This window comes from Harpegnathos saltator, unplaced genomic scaffold (assembly GCF_003227715.2).
Source record: "Harpegnathos saltator strain DR-91 unplaced genomic scaffold, Hsal_v8.6 scaffold523, whole genome shotgun sequence".
Taxonomy (NCBI): domain Eukaryota; kingdom Metazoa; phylum Arthropoda; class Insecta; order Hymenoptera; family Formicidae; genus Harpegnathos; species Harpegnathos saltator.
In genome coordinates, this window is record NW_020230342.1 from 81,328 (window position 1) to 106,912 (window position 25,585).

At 48.5% G+C, this 25,585-nt stretch overlaps 3 protein-coding genes across 3 annotated transcripts; 2 read left to right on the forward strand and 1 right to left on the reverse strand.

Annotated features, from left to right (window-relative positions):
* Positions 1-346: 346 nt before the first annotated feature.
* LOC105189486 (uncharacterized) lies at positions 347-700 on the reverse strand. The gene has a single exon (XM_011151596.1). It carries the CDS (start codon positions 698-700, stop codon positions 347-349), a length of 354 nt encoding a protein of 117 aa, XP_011149898.1.
* Positions 701-3,866: 3,166 nt separating this feature from the next.
* LOC112589489 (coiled-coil domain-containing protein 86-like) lies at positions 3,867-4,829 on the forward strand. The gene has a single exon (XM_025303013.1). It carries the CDS (start codon positions 3,867-3,869, stop codon positions 4,827-4,829), a length of 963 nt encoding a protein of 320 aa, XP_025158798.1.
* An 11,373-nt stretch (positions 4,830-16,202) lies between these two features.
* LOC109504444 (nuclear speckle splicing regulatory protein 1-like) lies at positions 16,203-18,977 on the forward strand. Its single transcript, XM_019844344.1, has 4 exons — positions 16,203-16,753; positions 16,806-17,276; positions 17,461-18,732; positions 18,785-18,977. Exons 1-4 carry the CDS (start codon positions 16,203-16,205, stop codon positions 18,975-18,977), a joined length of 2,487 nt encoding a protein of 828 aa, XP_019699903.1.
* Positions 18,978-25,585: the final 6,608 nt, after the last annotated feature.

Sequence of the window (25,585 nt, forward strand, 5' to 3'; positions counted from 1 at the left end):
TTCTTCCGCGCTCATAGTGGCTGTGTCCTTAAGGCCCCATTCCCTTAACATCCAGGCAGCCCTGAATCTTTCTGCATCCATTTTGCCCAGCGAATGAACTTCATGCCGTCCCGTCCTGTTTCCACAGATATCTCCAGGTTGCGCATAGGGTAAACCACAAAGGAGATGTACCTGTGGTCCGAGAGGACTTCCAATTCTTCTCCTGGGATGACTCTCCAGTCCCTTATCCGTAGGAGCATCCCCGGGGTCCACGTAAGGTCCACCACCGAGGTACCCTGTGCTCTAATACAGGTTGGCTCCATACCCATGTTTGCAAGGCGTAGATCAAGCGCTGACATCAACTCCATCAGGTGGATGGCCCTCTGAGTGGTGTCATTTGATCCCCAGATTCGGGCTCTCGCATTAAAGTCACCACCATAGGGGATCCACTACAACTGCGAACGCAGTCGGCTAGTTCCCCCAAAGCCGCATCGTATTCGTCAATTTCTAAGTTTGGGGAGAAGTAGCAGGAGACAATGACCATTCCTCCGCAGTCTACCGCTACAAATCCATACCCTCGTGATCTAAGCACGCAGGGATATGCGAGTTGAGAGCTCCACACTACCACCGCCAAACCAGTCCGATCCGGTATCCAATTTACTGACTTTGGGATGTTGTTGGGTTCTGAGATGATACCCACATCAGCCCTACGTTCAGCCATGTACTGGCAAAGCAGGTGCTGCGCCTCAGGGCTTCTATTAAGATTCGCTTGGAGGCACCTGAACATCTTGTTGTGTTTGTGTGTTCACCGGCCTCCGATCCGGAACTTTACTCTTGGTGCCCATACCACACCGAGGGCTTCCTAATCTGTGCCCGTCCGGCAGCTTCTTTCCCTTACATAAGGCACAGGACGGGGGATTCTTGCAGTCACGAGCTAGGTGGTTAGGTTTCCCGCAGTTGTAACAAGAACCAGCCCTAGATATTTCACTTTTACATGTGTTGCCGATGTGTCCAAACTCCCAGCAACGATAACATTGCAGGGGTCTGTTCTCCAGAAGCTCGAGCCTAGCCACAGTCCAGCCGACTTTCATCCTAACCGCCTCTGATGCCTTCAAGGCAGCCGCGAGCGGTAATTGCGTCCAAGCAGTTCCCAGACCGCTCGCCGCGCATCTGATGTTCCCTATCCGAATTTCGGTTGGTAGGCAACCTCCTATATCTGCCAGGGCACACGCTACTTCGTCCTTGGAGATGGAGTCGTCTAGCCCCGATATCCTAATTTCCCCTTTTTTCGTGGGACATGCCACCCTAGCAGTTTCCTTTAGGACCTCCCTTAGTTTCATGGCCAATTGGTTAGCCTTGCTGGTAGCTTCCTCTCCTCCCGGGACTTCTATAAGAAAGCCACCGTTAAGGGCGCGCCGTACTTTGCTGATTTCAATACCTATGTCTTTCAGGTTAATCTTTGTTCTGGCGTCCTTCAAGGCCTCCGCATAGGGGAAATCTTCTTTTACCCCGGTGATTGTCACCGCCGCCGTACGCGGAGTGCGTCGGCGGGACTGCATCGGGGGAATGTCCGCACTCTTCCTTCCCTTCTTTTCAGAAGAGGACTGTTCAGACAGGACCACGCGGCGGGGTTTATGCCCCTTACGACCTCCCCGGGCCAACGTCCAACCCTCTGAAGTGGGGGGCAGGGGGGTAAATCTTCCTTTTTCAGGGTATCAAACCTTGGAGGAACCAGGACGACCTCCTCTATAATGCGGGGTTTCCCCCTAGTGTTACCCACTCCTGTACCAGGGACTTTACCACTTCCAATTTCCCCTTCCTCTCTTCCGTTGTTTTCATTCCTTTCCTGTCTGCCCTTATCCTGTCCCATTCTCTTTTCCCTTAGTGTTTTCCTTGCCTCCTTCAGGGCCGCAATCTGCTTACTCAGTTCCCCCTCAGTGTCCGAGGTCTCCTTGCAGCTCTCAATCCCAGGAATGGGGCGGGAGACCCCTTTGATCGGGGGACGTTGAGGCAGCGGTGGCTCTTCCTCTGTTGTTTCCGCAGTTCCTTTTTCCGACTTGCCTAGAGAAGCATCCCCCATTTTCCTCTTCCTTGGTGGGGATTTGGGAATGGGACTGACTTTCCGCAATTGCTCCTTTAGCCGAGTAACCTCTCCCTCAGACTCCTTGAGTTTGATCAACAACTCGTTAATCCTCATCCTGAGGAATGCCGGATCGCCAGTGGCTTCCGCCTTGACTACCAAGGCTGCTATTCCTTCTTTGATTTTGCATACATTCCTCTTCATTATCCCACTCAGGCGTCCATGCATGTTTGAGGACTTGTGTCGAGCATCCTCTATCTCATCGGCCCATTCATGCATAGTGGCTCCTATAACTGTGGCCGCCAAAATCTCCATTGGAGAGGTCACGATCTTTTGTGACGTTGGGTCCTCTTCTCTGTCAGGCGACTTAGAGTCCTGCTTCATTTTCTTACAGGACTTTTTACCTGTCGTCGTGTTCTCTTTCTGTTCATCGACCTTTCCAGTCTTTACTCCTTTCTTCCTTGTAATCCGCGGGGATGGGCACGCGGGTTGCTTATCAGTTGTCCGCACCGCTTCATCGGGCGATTGTTCCATCCTTGTGTCAACGACACCTAGCGGGTCTATTTGGTTCCCCTCCGACTGTATGTCGGAAAGGGAGTCTTCCTCCTCATCTTCCTCCACTACCGCCCGCTTTCTTCCTGCCACCTTCACTCGGATGTGGAGTGGAACGTTATCCTCAGCGTCCATCGGTGCTTCCTCCTGCGTGTCCAATGGGACCGCCGCAATTGGAAGCTCAAGTGGATCGCCTTGCACCTCTTCTGCTTCATACTGGTATCCTTCCATGGAATCTGGTATAAGCACTATGCAGGTCTCTGCCTCTGGAGAGCCTGGCATATCTGTAGCCAGCAAGTCATCCATGTGTGCGAACCCCTTAAAGGAGCTGGGGTCGCTCGCAAGGCAGGCAGGTGGTGGTCCGCCTCTACTCTCGCCTCCTTCCCGGCTAGTGTGGCCATTCTCCTCGTACGGAGATTCTGCTTTCTCGTACCTAGTTTTTTCCCCCTGGGGCCGTATCGGGAATTGTGTTTGAGATTCCATGTCTATATATTGGTGTTTATAGCGGTTCGCCCATCATGGGACCCCCATAACGCAATGAGGGTGCTTCCCCGCCTAAAGTTTAACCCTAGTTAAAATGCACAGAAGCCGAGAAGCGGCTTATCGGTTGGTCAACATCTATCCGTGCATGAATAACTCTACTAAAAAATGTTACAGGATAGACCCGCGCCATAATGATGCTAAAGGTTTAACGTCACCCCTATCGAGTGGACGCGCACCCCTCCGAAAGGGCCGCTCCTCCAAACCTCAGGCCAGACGGTGCTACAATTTACCCTATGCAGCTCCGGGTATGAGGAAATACTGACCGGGTAATCCTCCATACGTGCACCCGGGATCCCAGACTTCAACCGATGCATTGGCTCGTCGACCGTGTGCGAGCGGTTCCCCAACGTTGAACATGCCCTTTCAGGCCGATCTTGCTCCTATTGCAGCGCAGGTTCACCCCACCGGGACATCCGCGCGACCTTGTCGCCCGGAGGGCCCGGGGGGAATCCCCCGCCTACAGGAGCTCACGACGTCTTACGCGGCAGAGGTCAGGTACTAACATCACACACAGCCGGCGTCGGGGGGCTACTACTCCCCCCTTGGTTAGTCTACAGGGAATATCCATCCGGGTCCGACCACACCTCACTCACACACTCAATCACACTCATTCACACCTGGATGGCCCTCCAGGGGGGGGGGCCCCAACCGAAGACCAAGATCCCCGGCGGTGGGGGACACGCCCAGTTCATCAGGCCATCCACGCCGTTTGATGGGGATCGGCCAAGCCCCTCTGTGGGGAGTGACTGACCAGTCCGGCCACCAGTTGGCGACCGGCCTCGCCAGCCACCCCCCTAATACTGCCAGGCGCAGCGCTCACCCGGCAGGCCGACTGCCACACAGGCTAAGAGCTCGGCTAACCCTCGCTTGGGACCTTCGAGTCTCAGCCAGGGAACCTAGGTTCCCCAGCCCAGCCTCTTACGTCCCTATTTCTGCATGGTCCAGCGTTCACCATGCAGTTTTGGTGGCTCTCACCGATGGGCCCCTCCGACCGGAGATCCTTAGATCTCCAGCAGGAAGGACCCATCAGCTCATTGGGCCACCGTGGGTGTGCTGGGTCCAGCCGGTTCACCCTCCCCGGAACATCCGAGCGACCAAAGTCGCCCAGACGGCCCCGAGAGGGATCTCCGGCCTTCAAGTCCCCTCGCCACGACAAGGCGACACCCACGAGGGGGAACCTAACCATAACCTAACCATACTAAAACTAAAACCTAACCTAACCTTGCAACCGCCCACCGTTGCAACACCGCCGAGGCCGGAGGACGAGAGCGGAAGGGGTGGCGATCGCAGAGACGGGGAGGAGACGGAAGACCCGTTGGAAAGACAACTGATCGCCATACTAACGGAGGAATCGCCGGCAAAAACGGGGCTGGTGGTCGGGGGCGTGGATGGTTCGGAGAAATCCCTAACCGAACTGACTGATTCAGTTGCAGAAGAAGGAACCGGAATGGCGACCCATAGGGAGAGCCGTCCGGAACCGGACCGGCCGCGCGAGAGACCTCCAGAGCCGGACCTGCCGGTCCTGAGCCCTCCGGAACCGGACCAGCCGCGGAGGAACACCCAGGGAACGGACCGGAAGCGCCCGAACCTGGGAGAGCCGGGACGTGACGGACCGGACCCCCCGGAGATACCGGTCGAGGAGGCCCAGAAGCCCGAGGAACGGGCGGACATATGAAAAAAGAAGAAAGAAGTGAGTCGGGTGATAAGATTAAGTTTTGTTTGCTAAAGATTTTATTTGACTCGAGAAAGAATTTTCAGTTTGCATAATCTTAAGAAAAAGAGTTTTTTATGTCAAGCAAAAGATTTGTTATTTTGCGTTATTTTAAGAAAAGGATTCACTTTGATAGTATCTTAAGAAGTCGATTTTTTCTGTTTATCTTAAGCCAAAGATTTGTTATTATCTTAAGAAAAAGAATTTTTATTTTATGTAGTAGATTAAGAAAAGATCATAATTGTACAAAAAAGAGCACGCGAGCTGTCTGCGTCGGCGCGTCGGGGTGGATGAATGAGCGAGAGGAATGGAGAGAGTTGGCTTCGAGCGTTCGAGGAGACCGGACGTGCCGGCTCGAAAACCCCGAGAGAGGCGACGCAAGGCGACGACGCGGCAGCTGCGTAAAAAGTGTAGTGCGACACGAATAAAGACTGGAAACGATAAAACGTGCAGTGAGTGCCCTCGAGGGTCCCCGTCCATCCTCCAGGGACCTGATATATACTCCGTTCAGGACGGGTGGCGACCACGATCCGTGCTTAGAAAAGCGCGAACCTGCTATCTTCAACGGTGCGTCCTTGAGCGGCGACAGATGAGCTGCGGGAGACGGGACGCCCTTAAGCCCCAATAGAGGTCCGGTTACAACCTAACCATACTAAAACCTAACCTAACCAAACCTAACCTAAACTAACCGAACCAACCCTAAAAAAAAGATCAGCCTGGAGAGCTCGACCAGATTCTGACGTACCTCGAGTCTATCGGCGTCCGCCGACCGGACCTGGATCATCCAAGCATCCGTTGCCCTGACCCGGGGATACCCGACACCCATCATCCGGAACCCGAGGGTCAGAACCGCCGAGATCCGGACCCCGAGGGTCAGAACCGCCGAGATCCGGACCCCGAGGGTCAGAACCGCCGAGATCCGGACCACGAGGGCCAGAACCGCCGAGAACCGGACCCACTAGGACGTGACCAGCGGGCACTTAAGGAACCAGAGGGACCTGGCGCCAATAAACGGAACAGCGACCAGCAGCGAGCGGAAACTGTAGCAGACAGGAGAGTGGAGAAGTCCCTCGAAGTCCCGCGATGCAGTACCTGAAAGGAAAGTAATTAGCAATAAGTCGCGCATTAATCTTAAGAAGTTCAGTTTTGTAAAAATTTTATTTGACTTAAGAAAGGATTTTTATTTATGTTCGCATAATCTTAAGAAAGAGATTTTTTGTTAGGTTTATCTTAAGTCAAAATACCAAAACTTAAGATAAGGGAAAAAGAAATCGAATTAATCAGAGGAAAACAATAGTTAATTTAGTTTATTGATCGGAGCCAAGATGAAGGATCCCAGGCGATTCCGAAAAGTACCAGTTAGAGATGGAGGTGTAAGAAGTAGGCAAAAGACTAGGCCTGAGCACCCGCATATAATCCTGAAATGAGAAGAAATTTTTATTTTTTATCTAAAGACTTAAGAAGGCATAAGCTATAAGTAGTTTATAGGTTTAATCGAGTTAATTGTGCACCTCAAGTATCACCGAGGAGGTCGATGATACTTGAAGCATCTTAACCAAGAATGTACTTACCTTAAGTAGCATTTTGTTCCTGTAAGACCTTCGATCCATGGGTATCCCGCAATAGACTCAAGTACCTGAAAAGGGCAATAAGCGTTAGGATTAAGTTTCTTATTTAGCTACACAACTTACCGGTGATTGGTGATATCCCGCGACGTCCCTCGATGTCCCGCGATGTCTCACGCTGCCGTCACCTGAAACAGAAAGAAGAATTAATACAAAGAAAATTATGTTTACGTTAAAACTTACCGAGAGTATAGATGATCCGTAGAGGTGCAAGCGGCGACACTGAAAGAAAAAAAAAGAGTATATTTATATAGAGTTATATATTTATACGTGCGGAATTAGATAATAAGATTTTTTTTTATTTTGTTGCGACCAGCGAGTCAAAAGAGCGCTTGCGCGAGCCGCGGGGAGGGGTTCGATGCAGTAGAGGAGAAAAGAAGAGTGAGAGAGATGAAGGGAGAGAGAGGAGAAGGGAGTCGGAATCTGTCGCTCGGACAGCACGGACGTGCAGAGAACCCCTCGCCGACCGCTCGATAAACCGCGAAGTAAATACCGCGTGTGTGATATGTAAGGCCTCGTTGGCCCAACGTGGGATAACGATCGCGAAGAATATACCCGCGATTTGTACTTTTATAAAATAAAGTGGTGTTTACCCGAAAGTCGTACGGTGAGTGCAGTGAATACCCGCGAAGAGTCCCGTCCATCTTCCCGGGCCCCGCCGTACATCCTATTCTCTAGGACGGGTGGCGACCAACCGCTGCAGCAAACGCGAGCAGCCTGCATCTTCGATTCCGCTGAAGGCAGCGGCCAGACAACCTCCTTCGAGGTCCGGTTACACAGTTAACAGCGTAAGCCAGCGAACATTCAGGACCCTCCGCGGCCCGGTAAGTAGCCTGGAGAACTATTTATCGGGTTGATGCACTCTTCTTGACGATGTAACATGCCGACGGGAAGGGTAACGCGTAGGTGAAGTAGATGGATCGTACGTAAAGTTGCTACAGAGAGAAAACGGACGGTCCCATACGAAGCGTTCCGAATGGCGACCGTGACAGTCGCGAAACGCGCAAGTTGCCAAGAAATATCAAATTCATACGGAAAACTATCGAGTTACATCGAGAAGTAATAAATTCCGTCAAATCCGCCGAAGAAACGACGAATAACGCCTAAAAAACTATCGTCGCAATCGCGGATATTGAGAACGACCGTGTATCACTGCGCGAGTGAACACGGCATAAAGTAGTTCCGCCATATTGGAAAGAGAGAGAGTTCCTCTTGGGCCGCCATACTGGACGGAGGTGTCCAGAGACGCGCGCGAAATAAGACGCGATAGATTTCATCCGCGACGCGTAAATCCGACGAGAATTCCGGTGGCGAACGCGCTGATACGACTAAAAGCTGCCAAGACCTGCAAGACCCGCGGCGAGCAAGCGATCATTCGGCAAGAAGCCGACAACGAGGGATAACGAAAAAGGCGTACGTGATACGGACCCGACGCCGAAAACAGGAAGAAGACATCGACGGTAAGTCGAAAATAACAATATATTACACTGTAGAAGCGATTTTCCGAAGATTCATACCGGTAACATTGCGTAAAGTGTCACATAACCCCACTTGTCAAGAGACAAGGGCATTTTGCTTAGCGATTATAGTTAGACTCATAGACCAACATCCTAATGCTAAAATCTAAATAAAGAATAAATTTCTGAAGCCTACGATACCAGAACCATCCGTGTGAGACAACGGATTCAAAAGACATTCAAGATTTTGTATTATACATGATACATTCCTGCAAGAAAAGTCAAAGGTACAAAGAAAACTTTTAATTCCTGAGTCGAATCAAAATTCCACTTAGATGCCACATTAGCTAATGAAAAGAGCTACCCATAGAGTCTAGGAACATTAAAATAGGCCTAGCTATTCAAAAGTTATCTTAAATAACAATTTCAGACATCTCCGCAGCTGCGACTAACAAAATAGCCTCACTTTTTGAGGATAAATTCCAAACGGCGCATCCGAGCGCGTTGCAAAAATAATATTCAAGTGGAGAACAAAATTCCTGACCCAGAGACACCCGGATGAACCAATTAGCATAAATAGAAGCCGAGTAATAAATTATTTTGTAGGTAAAACTGACACTTTCCGCAGTGTTTTTGTATGATAAGGTCTAAGGACCAACTCTGAAAGTACAAGACTCAGCGAAGATCTCGGTAGATGCTTAACTAGAGAGTCAAAACCTGAACCTGGAAACACCAGGATCATTAAATGTGAACAACGCGTTCATTAGTTATTGACGATAACAAATCCAATACGGAAACACGGAAAATAGCACCGCTTTTCGACAATAAAATCCGTTCTAGCAATCCGCCAGCAACGAGCCTGGAATTTATAGAATCGCGACAAAAAATCGAGTCTGCTGACACCCGGAGGATGTAATTTGCATGCTCAGAACGCGAAAAATAAATTATTTTAGGTGAAAAATAGACAGTTTCCAAGTAAAAATTCAGACACAATGTCTAGACGGTGAAATTTTTCCTAGACCAGTGAGCCTGACTCACTTTAGGGGCGTTGGATGGTAAGTACGAGATACACCTGGACACGAAAAATCAAGAAGATTGAGTCATTATTAACAAAGATACAGTCAATATAAAAATAAACATAGCATATATGCTATAGACAAAGAAAACTTTTGATAGGCGCGTCACAGCGATTTCTAGATAGAATTTTTGAAATATTTATAACAATACGAACCCATAAACATCCGGATTATATCCGTGTAATAATTATTTACAAAGTTATTAACAATTGAAAATTGAAAATCCGCTGCGGACGACAAAATCAAAGTCAGAAACCCCGCGCCGGCCAAACGAAATGTCCTAGGCAAATTGCGCTTAGATATCTAACTAGAGATTGTGAATACAAATTCAGAGAGACCAGGAACGTTAAAATCGGTTCATAAACAAAGAAGTTATCAATAATCACAGTTTGGTCAGTCGCAGCTTCTGCGACAAAGAAATTAGTGTCACTATTTGGACATAACTTTCGTTCTAGTGATCAGATCGAATCGGGACTAGAATTTTTGGAACCGGGAGAAAATTTCTGACTTGTTGACACCTCGTTGAAGTATTTAATGTTAATAGAACGCGAGATATTAATTATTTTCTATGGAAAATCAACCATTTCGACCTAGATTTTGATGTATGAGGTCTTAGAGTGAAAAACTAAACGGTTCTACTTAGCGCAAATCTCCTTAGACACGTATGTAGAGCACTAAAAACTACACCTGGACACGCAATTGCGATTAATTTGCATTAATATTTACCGAGATAAAGCCTGTTAAAAATCAAGTGACAGGTCATACCGTACTAGACAAAGAAAATCCATAATAAAGACGTAATAACCGGGTTATCTCGATATAGTCCGATAGAATCGAACGTGGTACACGCTCACTAGAGCGCTTGATCGACAAATCTGGATAATTAACGAGTTATTGACAAAAATTTGAAACAAGTAGCTGAGTAGGCACTGTAGTAACTACTCGGGATCGCGAATAATTGTCGTGAAACGTAGTTTTAAGCGCATTTAGACATTTTTACCATATAGCTATCCTTTCTATATCCTATCCCGCTTTTATAAAAATTAAAAAATTACAAAAATTAATATTATTTAAAGGTTTTACAAAACTAAGTACTTCACAAGTATAAACTCAAGTATATATTCACATTTTCTTAAGTTAATATTAAGTAGTCTCTAGCATAATCTCAAGTAACTTTTACTATTACTTCGGTATATTCTTAGGTATATTCTTATATATTCTCAGGTAGCTTCTCATATATACTCAAGCACAACTCAAGTATACCATTTCCTAAAGAACCCCCTTGTCAAAAATTTTCTTAAGGGAGTCTTAAGTATCCTCTCCAGTAGACTCCAAGAAAAACCCTCCGTATAACTTAAGTACCTCCTAAGAGATACTTCTAATTACTCGTGTAATACTCGAGTACATACTCGAGAGCACCATATCCTAAAGGGTCCCCCTTTTCAAAATTTTCACAAGTCTGTACTTCAGTAGGCGTTGAAACTATCTCGAGAACATCTGAAGCACCTACTGATAGGTGATACTTAACATAAAACAGATCTCGAGCACCTACTCCAGCAAGCTCTATTCTAAAGAGCCCCTCTTTTCAAAAATATTTTTAGATAACCTCGAGTACATACTCCGGTATAATCTTTAGCGTATAAACGCAAACTTAGGTATAGAACTAGTATATAATCATTAGAATTAAGGAAACATGATTGCGGTACACATTGCGTGCGTTGTATTGGTTATACTGCTTCTCGGGTTCATGTATTATTTCGCGCCCGATCAAATACGCGATTGTCGAAACACGACCAGATTCTAAGATCACTTGGACGAAATCGCGAAACAGAAGCACGCACTCAAGTACCACTGATTGCAAAAAGGACACTCTGTCCGATTTTTATTTTCTCAACTACTCGAGAAGACCCTCGAGTGTTTCAACTCAGTCTTGCCTAGATAAAAATTAAACTTGAGTCTACTATTAAAATCTCAAGTAATACGGTTTCTAAAGAGGCCCCCTGTTCAAATTTCTCTAGATCACATCTTAAGAATCCACTTCAGGGGCATTCCATTAATACTAAGATCCAATAAGTGGTACTTGAGGCGGCAACAAGGAACTTAAGCACCTCTGTTTCGAGAGAGGCCCTCTGTCAAAAATTTTAAAGATCTTAACTCAAGTACCCACTCGAGAGCACTATAGTCAAACATTAAGACTTCGTAAGACATACTCGTATAGACGACTCGAGACTTAAGCAGGCCTGGTCCTAAAGGGGCCCCCTGTGCAAAAATTTGTCGAAAATACTACTCGAGCAACTACTCAAGGCCATCGAGGTCAACTCTACGACATGCGAGCAACTACTTTAGTACGATTTCAGGGACTAAAGAACCCCCTTTTCTAAAGAGGCCCTCTGTGCAAAATTTTTTCAAAAGACTACTCGAGTAGGAGCGCGAACACTAAAGGGTGGATTACGGGCGACTAACAAGTATAGATTGCGAACCGTAGACTCTAATCGCGAGTGTAACGTCGATAAGAGTAGCCATGTCGACCGCGGAGGGCGGAAAAGATAATCTCGTCGAGACGAGACCCGCGACGCGATCGGGACGGGCGTACGGTCCTTCGCAGTCGATCTTAAAGCCACCATCTTTTATACCAGTCGGAAGCGGAACGTTGAGTAGGACTGTATCGGAGTCAAGCGTTGTGACGCAACCGAGCGAGCGAATACTCGCCAGGGCGATGGACAGCATGCTGACCATCCGATCGATCCTGGACAGCACCGCAACCGAAGCAAACTTGACGAGTTGGGATCTGGAAGACCCATCTTTTCTAAGCAGTACCGTAAGGACTGTGATCCCAAATGCGCCGATAGCACCTACGCCTGATCCGCGATTGACGGAGCTAAGCGCGCAAATGTCAAGAATGGAAAGAATTATAGAAGATCTAGCTAATAAGGTAGCAACTTCTAAACCTGACGAGACGAAACCGGACATTAACCAACCGAAAATGACAGACAATTGGAACACTTTCCGAATGCCAAGGCAATACGGGAGTAACGATTCGGTCGAGACGCACGATGACATCAGATCGCGAATATTAACGACTTCGTTGACCCGTGGACTGGATCGACGAGACGAACGAATCACTGACATATACGACCCTGAGCCCGAACGTGAGTACGTTTCCGAGAGACGCCGACTCCGTATTCCATCTTACAGCGAATCGAATGCGGGACCGAGATACTCAACGAGAGATCCACCGAGATCTAACCCGTTCGGTGACTTAAAATTTTCGGGTCGTAATGACAAATTGCATCCGATGAGATTTTGGGAAAAATTCCTTAAAATCGCGGACCACGACGGACTCAGAGAAAGCGACAGACTCTACTTCTTCGAGCACTGCCTCACGGGCCGAGCATTGGACTGGTTCGAATTGCAAGAGTTCGAGGAATTTGGAGAAGTAGTTATCAGGTTTCGGGATAAATACTGGGGACGCGCGGACCAAAATGAGTTTCGCGACGCGATCAGAAGTGGCGTATACGACTACCAGAAGGGCCGGTCCATGTCGGAATACGTGGAGAAGTACGCTCGCGACGCGAGATTTTTGACACCGCCTTTACCCGAATACGAACTCGTAGAGTACCTGAGTCAGCATTTCACCGCTGACATATACGAAAACTTGATAATGTCACGTATAGACACCGTTCGCGAACTTTGTCATCATTTATCCGTCATAGAAAATCGCGAACGCAATCGAAATTATATCAAAGTCAGACAGAGACTGAAGCGCGAACTCGAATTGGAAAGAAAATATTCTCGTACGGAACTGTACGGAAGATCCGCGTACAGCGGGCGCGACGAAGTCGATTATCCCAGGTATTCTCCGGACCGCGGATATCGACGTGATAATAGATCTCAAAGTCGCGATTCCAAAAGGGGTTACTATCCCGGGAAGCGCGCCGAGTCGCAAGAGCGCCGCGATCAGGGAAAATATCGACAGCCAGCAACTGGAGAGCAGTCGCGTGAGCGAACTGTCTCTAGGGCGAGCTACGTGAGCAAATCGCGAGAATATCAAGACAGGCGGGAGCCCTCCGCGAGGTCGACGGAGCGCCCTACGCGTAAAGACTCATTTCCCGAGAAACGACCAGCGACTTCTCGCGAAACCTCCGGTACTCGAAATCGACCAGAACCCTCCAAACCGCGCGAACCAACAGGACCCCGAGAGTCCTCGAGACCGCGGGAGCCTTCGGGTCAGCGAGAGGCTGCGCGATCGCGCGAGCCGTCTCGCCCCCGAGAGCCCTCGCGATCCCGCGAAACACGCAATAACGTGTCGTCTCTGAGGACGGACGAGATCCTGTCGGAGCTTCGCGAAATGGAGAACCGCGATCGAGATTCCGAAAAAGATGCCAGAACGGTTCCGACGATCGAGGTCTCCGTTATCGCCGAGGGCGAGAAGGAGATCGACCGCGCAACCGTCAAGGCGCTTCTGGATACCGGAGCCGCCGTCTTCGCTGTTGACCCTCGCGTCATCCGAGACTTCGAACAACGGATTAAGGCGAAAACCGATTTGGACATTGAAACCATCTTTCCTCGCGTAAAGATAAATAAAACTCATATACGAGGCGCGTTTAACCAGAAAGGAGTGCATACCAACTCACTGGTACAATTGAAGATCGAACTTAAGGATCTTGATGGAAACGCGAGCCGATACGTACATGAGTTTTACGCGATTGAAACGCTATATATTCCCATAATCCTTGGTGCGGATTTTCTGGGAAAGAATAAAATAGCGGTGACTTGCCCAGAACCAAGGCCTAACCTGGCCATCAGCGCGAATCGCGCGATACTACCGCGCGAATCGTTCGACGCGAATCAGCCGTCAACCTCAGGCGCTGATACAGCATGCGCCAATATGCGCGAATATCGCGAACCGTCCGCGTCACCTACGGACAGCTCGCGATATGAATCCGCAGAGTCGAGCGAAGCTAGCGAGGAGATTCTCAGAGACCCGCGAACGGGCTCTGAGCGCCACCTCGCAAGCGTCATTGACGCCCCTTCGCTCGAACCTGAAGGGGAGCTCGAGTCGCGAATGCCTTGTATAAAGGACTCGACGGAAAACCGCGAGGGACTCGAAACACCTATAGAGGGTCCCGATTACATGCCCGCGATTACCGACGAGAGGTTTTCGCGAAAACTCGAGTACCTTCTCGAGAAATACGACCAACTATTGGATGGATCCCTAGGTAGAATCATTGGATACGAACATGTGATCCGGATGATCAATACTAAGCCCTTCAAAGGTAAGGCTTATCCAATCGCACGAAAACACGTGGACGAGGTCAGACGACAGATCCGAGAGATGGAAGGTCTAGGCGTCGTAGAGAGGGCCGCCACGCAGTTTGTGAGTCCGTTAGTCGCCGTAACCAAACCAAACGGAAAAATTCGAATTTGCCTCGATGCACGCTCCATCAATGATCAGATGGAGAACGACCATACGCAACCGCCCACGATAGATGAAGTATTGGCGGGAATCGGGCAAAAACGAATATTTAATAAGCTCGACGTTACGCAAGCATACTGGCAGATACCTCTCGAAGAGGGATCTTGCCAGTACACCGGATTTAGTTTCGAACATCAAACTTACGTCTTCAAACGCTTACCATTCGGGCTGAAAACTGCGGGTGCCTCGTTTACGCGCGCAATTGAGGCTGCGCTTAAAGATCAACAGCACCTTAAACAACACGTAACCATCTACCTAGATGATGTATTAATTGCGAGCGAAACGGAAGACGAGCACTTGGAGCACCTCGAAAACGTGTTCGAGGCCCTACAAGTGGCTGGCTTCCGACTAAACAAAGAAAAGTGCAAGTTTGCGAAGAACCGCATTATCTTCCTCGGACATGACATATCCAGGGTTCACGTTACCATAACTGACGAGACCAAAAGGAACATTGTCGCGTTTCCCAAACCGCGTAATAAGAAAGAAGTCCAATCCTTCCTGGGACTTGTACATTGGGACAGACGATTTATTCCAAATCTTGCGCGATACACTGTACACCTTGAAAAATTACTCAAGAAAGAAACAAAGTTCCTTTGGGACTCTACGATAGAACAAGCATTCTGCGATATCAAGATCAGTGTCAGCAGCGCGACAAAGTTGTATTTGTTAGACCCGACCATGAACCTAGGAGTCGAAACAGACGCGTCGAATGTCGGTATAGGAGCGCGTCTATTTCAGTACAGCGACGAGAGTACTGAGTACACGGTCGCGTACGCTAGTCGAGGACTTCGAGGCGCGGAACGCCGCTACACTGTAACCGAGTTAGAAGGCTTAGCGCTTGTATGGTGCCTTAAGAAATGGCGTGTACTGCTAATGGGCAGACCGGTGCGAGTTAAGACTGACCACCGAGCGCTTAAATTTGTAAGCGCGTGCGCCGTCGCTAGCCAACGGATGGCGAGATGGTTAGCATTCCTGCAGGAATTTAACCTGGACGTGCAACACATTCCGGGACCATCCAATGCCACGGCGGACGCGCTGTCTCGCAAACCGGTACTCAAAAGACATCGCAAACCTACCGAGAGGAGTACGCGGTGGAAGAAGAGTTGAAACATCGACGACTCCGACTCCTCCGCGTCCAGCGACCATTGTAACACCAACCACGAGTGGGATCATGAGGGACGAAAGAAATTCGCTCCTCGCATCTGCCTCATGGCGGATCTGCATGAAGGTGAGAACACTCGTGGGTGGGTGAATTTAATACTCGATGCGCAGATCGACGATCCACAGACCTTACAACGAGCTGTGGAATTTCCCGAACGATACGAGCTGCGCGACGGTTTTATTAGAACGAAACAACCCGATGGAAGCGACCGAGTCGTAATACCTGACAAAGTAGCTTGGGATTTGGTACTGAGAATTCACCAGTACTTAACTCACTTTGGCACAGATAAAATATTGGAATTTGCCAGACGCTACTTCGACATAGCCAACGTCGAACGGATCACCAGAGACGCGGTAGCGTCGAGCCATTTATGTATAGTCACAAAGGTCTATCCAAGGCCCACTCGAGGGCCAGAATATTACGACTTACCGCAAAACATCGGCGAGGTCGTTTCTATCGATTTATACGGTCCGCTACCGCGCTCGTACGATGGTCATGCGTACGTTTGGTAATAATGGACCAATTTAGTAAATATATAAAAATGTATCCGATCAAAGACCAAAAACTTCAAACGATAATGCGGGTACTCGAAGAGTACTACTTCGTCGATGTAAACCGGATACCGGACGAAATCCTTACTGACTGCGGCGGTCAGTTCCTATCGGGACACTGGCGATCATTCGCCAGGCGAATGGGTTTTAAAGTACGGAGAACATCACCCTACAACCCGCAGAGTAACCCAGTCGAACGGGTCATGCGGGAACTGGGCCGATCGTTGAGAGCCTACGCGTGCGATGACCATCGACGCTGGGACGAAATTGTCCCTCGTGTAGAACAAGTTCTCAACGCCACGGAACATTCTAGCACGGGAGTGCCACCTGCGTGGCTTGAGGATAGACAAGTGGACCTCGTAATCGGTCCTCCCCAAATTCTGCGATCTCAGGTGGTACCTAGAGTGGACCGTGACAGGCTAAAAGAATCAGCGACCGAACAACTCCGCGTTATGGCGCGCAAACGCCGTCAACAGGCTGAAAAGCACGGAACGGCGACGCCGTACAAGGAGGGAGACCTCGTATGGATCAAGTCTCACAGGCGAAGCGATCAACGCCATTCAAAAATCCATAAATTATTTGCTATATACGAGGGACCCTTCCGAATACGAAGTACATCCTAACGCGTACAATATCGAGAGATTGTCGACTGAACTGGTTGGCCAGTTTAATACCCGCCAGCTCAGACCGCATCGCGAACCAGCGTGGAGAGATCGCGAAGTAAACCGAGACCAGCCCAGCCAAGGACCATCAACCACTACGGAAGACACCGAGTCGAGAGACAGCACGGAACAAGAAACGGCATATGAACAGGAACACTCAACACCACCGAGCACATCACCGCGAAGACGACGCAAACGACCACCGCGACTCTCGTCATTCGCACGAATGCTGTCACCCGACACGGATGATTCATGCGAAATGTGGATCAAACCCAGTAGAACAAGTAAACTCGAATATGAACTAGAATCACCTCCAGACTCTGACGAAACTTGGATAGTTATGAGATTACCCAAGGACGACTGCAAACGGAAAAAGCGAAATGGCGGGAGCGCAACCCCGACGTAGACACTAAATTTCACATAACTCTATCCAAATATGACACCCACCCTAACTAAAACCCACCCAAATAAGACACAGACTTGAATCAATCACAAGTCATCACCAAAAAATTAGCGAGATCACACAGACCTCGTCAAACAATAGTGGGAACACTCTAATGAGTGCGTCTCTCTTTTCAAATTGCAGATTCAAAATGAATTACGATAAGCAGAGGAAAAGATACGACAGCCTCAAACGAGAGATAGAGGAGAAACGCAAAAAGATCGAGGAACTTGAGAAGACCAAGGAACAACGGTTACAAAAGAAAATCGCAAAAATAGAACGCATCCTAAACGAATGTAACGAAAGAATCAAGAAACTCGAAAACACATCGTCATCAGAAGACGTAGAGAAACAACAAAATCCCAAACCAGGACCATCACGAAGCAGAGACAAGGATAACAAACCAAGAGAAACCAGCCGATCAAGTTTAAAATCAACGTCGTCTCAAAGAAAAGCAGAAAAACCTCCGTCACCAGAGGGACAACCATGGGTTTTTTCTGACCCCGAATATACACAAAATGAAGACCGAAGAACAAGCAACACATCCAGAAAGACAAGGTCGAGCTCAGAAAAATACCAAATATACAAAACTGGACAATCTCGTTTATTCAAAAGAGATAGCAGTGAAAAAGAAAATAGATCGCCAACACCAGCGACATCAACAGAAAAACACACCAAGGAACCACGAGTAAGTTTAGAACGACTCGGAAAAACTAAAGCACAAATACAAAAACGTCTCCAGGAAACTGAATCTGACAGCCCACCGTCAAAGAGAAAACATCACCATCATGATAAGCATTCACGAAAGACAACGGAATCACATAGAGACGACATGCATACACGAAGAACGACAGAATCACACAAAGATGACAGGCATTCAAGAAGAACAATAAAGCCATACAGTGATGATAGACATTCACGAAAAACGTCAGAATCAAACAGAGACACTAAATCATCCAAAACAAAACAATCAAGAGGGAAATCATTATCAACCCTGCAGAAAGAGCGAGAAAAACACAGAAAATACATGAAAAAATTCGCAAATCAAAGATATAGACAAAAAGTCAAGGAAAAACTTGAAGCGGCCAACATCATCCTCGCCCGACAATCACAAGCTAACTCGAGTGAGGCTGGGTCCACGGACGAAACGACCGCGAACACACCCTCAGGCGGGAGTGTGCAGCAGGCCCACGCTGCAAAAGGCTGGAGGCCGGAGGCCGAAAGCGCAAACCGATCACAGGCGAACTCGAGCGGCGCAGGAAAAAGTGGACGACCGTCCATTGTAGAAAGCAAAGCAACTAATATCAAGATGCGGCTTTCTTATAACCAACCGGGGACGGCGGCCGGGGATGAGGATGGTTATAATCTAACCAGACCAACCAGCCATCAGGAGCAACAGACAGAACCTGACCCTGGGTATCCGGACTACGAAGACTCTGACCAGGAGCAGCCTGACGTTGTCAACTAGTGACCAGCCGGACTCTGAGAGGACAACTCTGGAGCAGTCATCGGGGAATCCGGACCAGGAAGGACCTGACCAAGGAGAACCTGACCAGGGCCGTCCTGATCCGGAATCGCAGGGACGCGACCAGCAGAACTCAGAGAAGGAGGAAGCCGTCCAAGATGGAGATCCAAGCAAAGCCCGTAAAGTGGATCCCTAGAGACGTAAGTTGTATCCGAGCAAGACTTAAGTAGTTCTTAAGTACCCACGATATGTTATAAATTATGATTAAGATCGATTAGTAGATATATTTGGTTTATTTTATTATTATATTAAAATCTTTGAGTTTCAAGATTTGGGTTTCAAGACTTAAGATATGTGAGTAGAACTGGCGACAAATAGAACCTACTTAAGGCAGGGCTGGAGTGATGCTCAAGACAATCGAGTATCTACTGAGGGTAATAACTCGCGATGATGCTTGAGCATCTGCTCACCTGTTTCGAACCATACTCGGGAAGTGCTCGGGATCAGTCTTGAGAGACCTTAGGATTCACTTTAGACATAATCTTAAGACAGTAGCGTATGTCCTCGAGAAGCACTTTGAGTGGTACCCAAGACATACTTTAGACACAAAAAAGACTGACTCAGGGAGGTTCTTGAGTACTCTCTGAGATACGTGATTCAGCGACTCAAGCATCACTTCGGAATGACTCAAGGGTGACTAAAGAAGCCTCTCGAGCAACACTCCAGTATCCCTGAAAAAGGATGAGTGCGGTTCGAGTGGTACTTAAGATTTTTCAGAATTAAAAAACTGTTTAATTTTGATATTTCGAGATCCGTTGCATTGAGCTTCATCCCACGAAGACCTGCAACAAAATAGAAATTAGATTAATATAAAAATGAAGATTAATTTATACTTACCGTTGATCAGCAGCATCTGAGGGTATCCCACGATGATCTGCAACAAAGTAAAGAATTAATAGAATAACTTTTAGTTACATTATACTTACCTTGAGTCAAGTCCAACGGAGTTATATTGTTACCTACAAATATATGTTTATATATTATTATAAATTTTATGTACAGACGTTCGGGAAATGTTTAGAAATCAGTTAGAATTATTAATTTTAAGTTTGGACAAATTTTATTTAACGTCGGTAAGACCAGCGCCCTCTACGTAAACCTACGGACGCTAAAATGGTCAAAACGCGTCGAAACTTCGTCAGTGCGCTAATAAGGAGTTTTCGAACCTGTTCTATTAAGGAGAACGTGCGCCGAATTAAAATAATCAATGTCGGTAAAGACCAGCGCCCTCTACGCAAACCCACGGGTACCAAAATGGTTAAAACGCGTCGAAACTCCGTTAGTGCGCTTATAGAGAGTTCTCGAACCTGTCCTATTAAGCCGAAAGCGCTCCGGCTTAAAATAGTTAATGTCGGTAAAATTAGCGCCCCCTATGTAAACCCACGGGTGCTAAAACGGTCAAAACGCGTTGAGACTTGGTGACTGCGTTAATATAGAGTCCCCGAATCTGTACTATGAAGCGGAAGGCGCGCGAGCGTAAACTCGTTGATGTCGGTAATACCGACACGGCGAAGAGCCCTCTAGGGAAACCCACGACGCCGGGCACGGATCGAAATGTAAGTTTCGCCTCTGGAGAGGATCAATGGTCTTCCTCTCAAGAGGCGAAGCGCGCGAAAGCGCAAGAGAGTCGTTAACGACGAACCGGCCCGGACGGACGCGTTTGAGTGAGCTCCTCCGAAACCCAAACCGACGCGTAGTATCGCGTAAAGTGCCGTTGACTGAAACCCGACATCGAGTCTTGTGCGACGTCCTTACCGCACCGAAGAATCGCGCCGATATACTTATCTCGCGAATATTTAGTTTATTATACGCGTAGAAAGTTCCACGTACCTTTTATATTACGCCGCAAACGAGCGGATCGTGACTGTGTATATAACGAACGAATAAAAGATATTTTCTCGACTTTTCGGAAGTGTTGAGTTCCTTTCTGGTGATCCCGTCCTCATCTGGGAGGAAGCCGCTGCACGAGACTTCATCGGACGGGTGGCGACCAACTTTTAGTCCGTAAAGGACCTGCATCTTCGGACACGGTGCTCAAACACCCCATTCTGGTCCGGCTACAACCTAACCTAACCATACTAAAACTAACAATACCAACCAAACGCCCAGGGCCAAGCCAGGACCATCCGAACCGTGCAAGGAGCATCCGGACCTGGAGAGGAGCATCCAGGATCGTCCGGACCAGGAGAGGAGCAACCAGCACCATCCGGACCAGCATAGGAGTATCCAGGACCATCCGGACCGGGAGAGGACCGTAAGTGACCATCCTGACCTCGAGAGGTCCATCCGGGATCATCAGGATCTCGAGATGCAGGATTGGGATCAGCGGGATCTCGAGGTGCGAGAACCGGATCACGAGACCCGAGATCGGGATCATCAGGATCTCGAGGTGAGTGACCGGGATCAACGGGATCTCGAGGTGCGAGAACCGGATCTCGAGACACGAGATAGGGATCATCCTGACCTCGAGGGACGTGACCCGAAGGATCCTGACCCCGGGGGAAGTGACCACGAGTATCCGGACCCCGAGGACCCCGAGATCATGAAGCAGATGTGCGAGGGTGAAGACCCGGAGCATCGACCCGGAGGGAACGACAACGAAGACGACGACAGGCGAGTTCTTCTGCAGTGGCTGACTGGTCCCGAGTAGACCTCGAGACAGAGATCAGGTAATCGCGAGATCAAAGGATCTCGAGGTCAGTCATAAATGACTGCACGAAACCGATCAAAAGTTATGTTATATTTTTGTTTATTATGCGACTAGGCTTATTATTATATAATTTTAGTTAGGACCTCGAGGACTTAGAGGAGGTAAGAGTGTGACCTCGAGTCCCGGTAAAACCTAGTCTTTGCGATACACGTACCTGCTATAATCGGAAAAGATTTATATTAGTTTTGTTTAGTTTATTATTTTATACTTACCTGATTATGTAGAAGCATCCCACGAAGTCCTGTGATGACTCGACCTGCAAACATAAAAGAAATATTATTATATAATCATATATAGCCATATATATATATATTTTTGTATTATTAATATTAAGATAGTCATAAGAAGATTTTACAATTTTGTTATTAATCATTATATGAGGAATATCTATTATTTGTTATAAACGCCATCTGCGCCTGTGCGCGCACTGCTGAAGCGTTATCATGAACACGGTATAGAGTGCGAGTAGCCAGCGTCTGCGATAAGTCTAAAAAAGCGAGCAAAGTTTATTTTATAATTTTATAAGCCGAGTTTATTTCTATAACGTCGAAGTCGGTAATACCGACCGGGGAGAACGCCCTCTAGACGAACCCACGGAGGAGCGTGACTATGTGTTCGGTTCGGGAAATAAGGTTCCGCATCTCCACACACTCCACGGACTGTGTGAAGATGCGGAAGGCGCGAAGGCGCCAAGTTAGTAGCTCTCGAACCCCAGAGCAGACCGAACGCGTATGTGAAAGCACTCCGTCGCGTGCGACATTAAATAAAGAGAGAGTCTCGCTCGAGCAGCCACAGCGGTCGGACGCGTGCTAGCGAATGCTCGTAAACCCCCGCAGACGCGACGACCCCCGCGAATAGGCGAGTAAGTAACGGCGGATAGTGACCCTTTTGTGTAAAAGGTTGAGAATAAAGACTTTTGTGAAATACACGGTGTTAGAACTTTGTTCCGGGATCCCCGTCCGTCTTCGGAAATCTGCGCCGTGGTATAACCAAGTGGACGGGTGGCGACCATCTTATCGAACCTCTAGAACCTGCATTCTTTACCCTCTGGACCCGAGGAAGGACTCGCAGTCCGGTTACAACCTAACCATACGTGCTCAAGCACGTACTTTTCGTCCGGTTACAACCTAACCTAAACGAACCAAACCCAAGCCCAGGACTTAAGTCAACCGGACCCCGAGATCGCGGACGCAACGAACCTGACGACGAGGAGCAGCACCCGACGGAACCTGACGAAGAGGAGCAGTACCAGGGACAACCGGACCGAGAGGATCCTCTACAGGAAGAACTCGAGAAGATGTTCGGCAGCGAGGGATAGACTCGAGGTCGATCTCGAGACCAAGTCGGGTAACCCCGAGACGATCTTCAGTCGATCTCGAGGTCGGACTCAGGAAGCAGGCTCAGAGGCAAGGCTTAAGCAGGACCCAAGGGACTCGCGACCGGCCTCGAGATCGCGAAAGGATCTCGAGACGGGTCGCGAGTGAAGGTCAGAGCCGCAAGTCCTGAAAAATCGGACTGAAGTGCTGCTTGAGTTCGATCTCGAGAAAAGGCTGAAAACACCGCCATGCGATTGGTAGAGAAGCATAAGTTTAGTTTTCGTTAAAACCAATTTGTTTAAGAAATGTTTAGTTTTTGTTAACGCGAGCGTCTAAAAGAACTTGAGTGACGACTCGAGATGCAGAAGTCCCGCGGCGACGAATTGTTGTAATCGGATCAGGGTTAACTATTTTTTGTTATGCGATTATTATTTTAAGAGACGGTCACGCGGCGACGAAATATTGACGGCGTAGAGATATATATAGATATAGAGATATATATTATTTTATTTTATATTTTTTGATACAAATGTTTATTAGGGCGAGCGAGCCGTACGGTAAATCGGTAAGTCAGAGAACTGTTCATTTTGTACGGTGAAGAATAGCGCCGCCTAAGTGAGTGAAGCGACCTCTACATCGACGCGGGCGGAGCGAAGCGAGAGTTACGCGTCTAGATAGGGATCCATGGCCGATTCAAAATTGTGAGAAGCGCGTAAGCGTGAAAAGGGAGTCTTCCGTGACTAACCGGCCCGGACGGACGCGTGTGTTGACCGCTCCTCCGAATCCCCTCTAGACGCGTAGTGAGCGTAACGAGCCGCGAAAACCCCGCGACGTTGGTCGATGCGCGAAGTGTTTCCGCGTTTAAGATACGGTGTGTATTGTGATAATATACAAATAAACCAAATCTGGTGATATAGGAGAGTGCTGCGATGCCTTCCGGCGATCCCGTCCTCCCTGGAAGAGACGCGGGCACGGCACGAACGGATCAGGACGGGTGGCGACCGATATATTAATCAAAAGGACCTGCAGCTTCGGATTACGTGCTCAAGCACGTACTTTTCGTCCGGTTACAACCTGACCCCGAAACGTCCTCCAGGGATCATCCGGACCGCGAAGGGTCTATCCGGGATCATCCTGACCCCGAGACGTCCTCCAGGGATCATCCGGACCGCGAAGGGTCTATCCGGGATCATCCTGACCCCGAGATGATGCTGAGGGATCTTTATGACCCCGAAATGTCGACAAGGGATCAGCCGGACCCCGAGATGCCTGCCAGGGATCATCCTGACCCCGAGATCCTGACCACCGAGGACCGAGATCAACAGAGGAGCAGCGATCCTGACCCAGTGGACCTAGGCCGAAAGGACGAGCATGCAGAGGATCCTGATGAAGGTACAGATCACGACCAGCACGTGATCATGAGATGGCTTGCCGACTCGGAGTAGACTTTAGATATCCTAAGTGATCTCGGGAGATCACCGAACGTGATCTCGAGTCACTGGTGATCGCGAAAGATCTCTGTGGATATCATAAGCGATACCTACAGTGACCTCGAGCGATCGGTGATCACGAGTAGGCTACCGAATAGGGCCGGGATCTCCCGAGGTGACTTAGGATCCGTTATTTAAGAATATCGTTTTTAGTTTATTATACCCAGCGACTAGGCGTTATAGAATCTTTTATTTTGTTTTGCGAGACCAAGGATCATTATGATCCCGTGATCATTACCTAGTCTACGTATTGTAAGATACTTACCTGGAACGACTTACCTGAGAAAGATCTCGAAGGCCCGTTGACCACGAGATCCGTGACCTGAAAGAAATCATTTATAAGTCTGGTTTTTGTTATACTTACCGGTGTTTGGTGGCATCCCGCGACGTCTCACGATGTCCCACGATGTCCCGCGCTGCCGTCAAACCTGGAACAGAAAAAGATCATATTAGTATTTAAGCATGTATATATATATATATAAGTTTATATTGTTTATACGAGTTTTATAAGAATATGTTTTGGTTTGATAATCATATTATAAAAGATTTATGTTGCTCGACTGCCGACGTCTGCGCATGCGTGCGCATGTTAGCGTCCGAGATGGGGAAGCGGACTTGACACGATTGGAGAGAGCGACGGAACGAAAGAGAGAGAGGAGGAGTGAGAGAGAGAGTTTGAGAGTGCGGAAGGCGCGCAAGCAACGTCCGTACAAACAGTTGGTCCTAGACCGTCGAGACCTCCGGTCTTGTGAAGGGCCGCTCCGTGAACGCGACGTTACTGCGTAAATCGACTCGGCGATCGGGGTGCGCCCTCGCCGCAGCATATAGACGCCACCGGGTGTAAGTAGTCGACCTTGTGTATTCAAACAGAACAATAAACAAAGTGAATTACACTGCGAAGTGCGGTGTTGCTTATCTCGGGATCCCCGTCCATCCCTACAGAGTGCTGCGCCGTGCGACAACAAAGAGGACGGGTGGCGACCAACCTTATTCCATACCTTGTGGATCTGCAATCTTCACCCCTCGGACTCGAGGAAGGACTCGGCGTCCGGTTACAACCTAACCGTCCGGACCAGGAGAGAACCGTACGAGACCATCCGGACCAGGAGTGGACTGTACGAGACCGTCCAGACCAGGAGAGGACCGTAAGTGACCATCCTGACATCGAGAGGCCCGTCCAGGATCGGCCTGATCCCGAGGTACGTGATCGGGATCATCAGCATCTCGA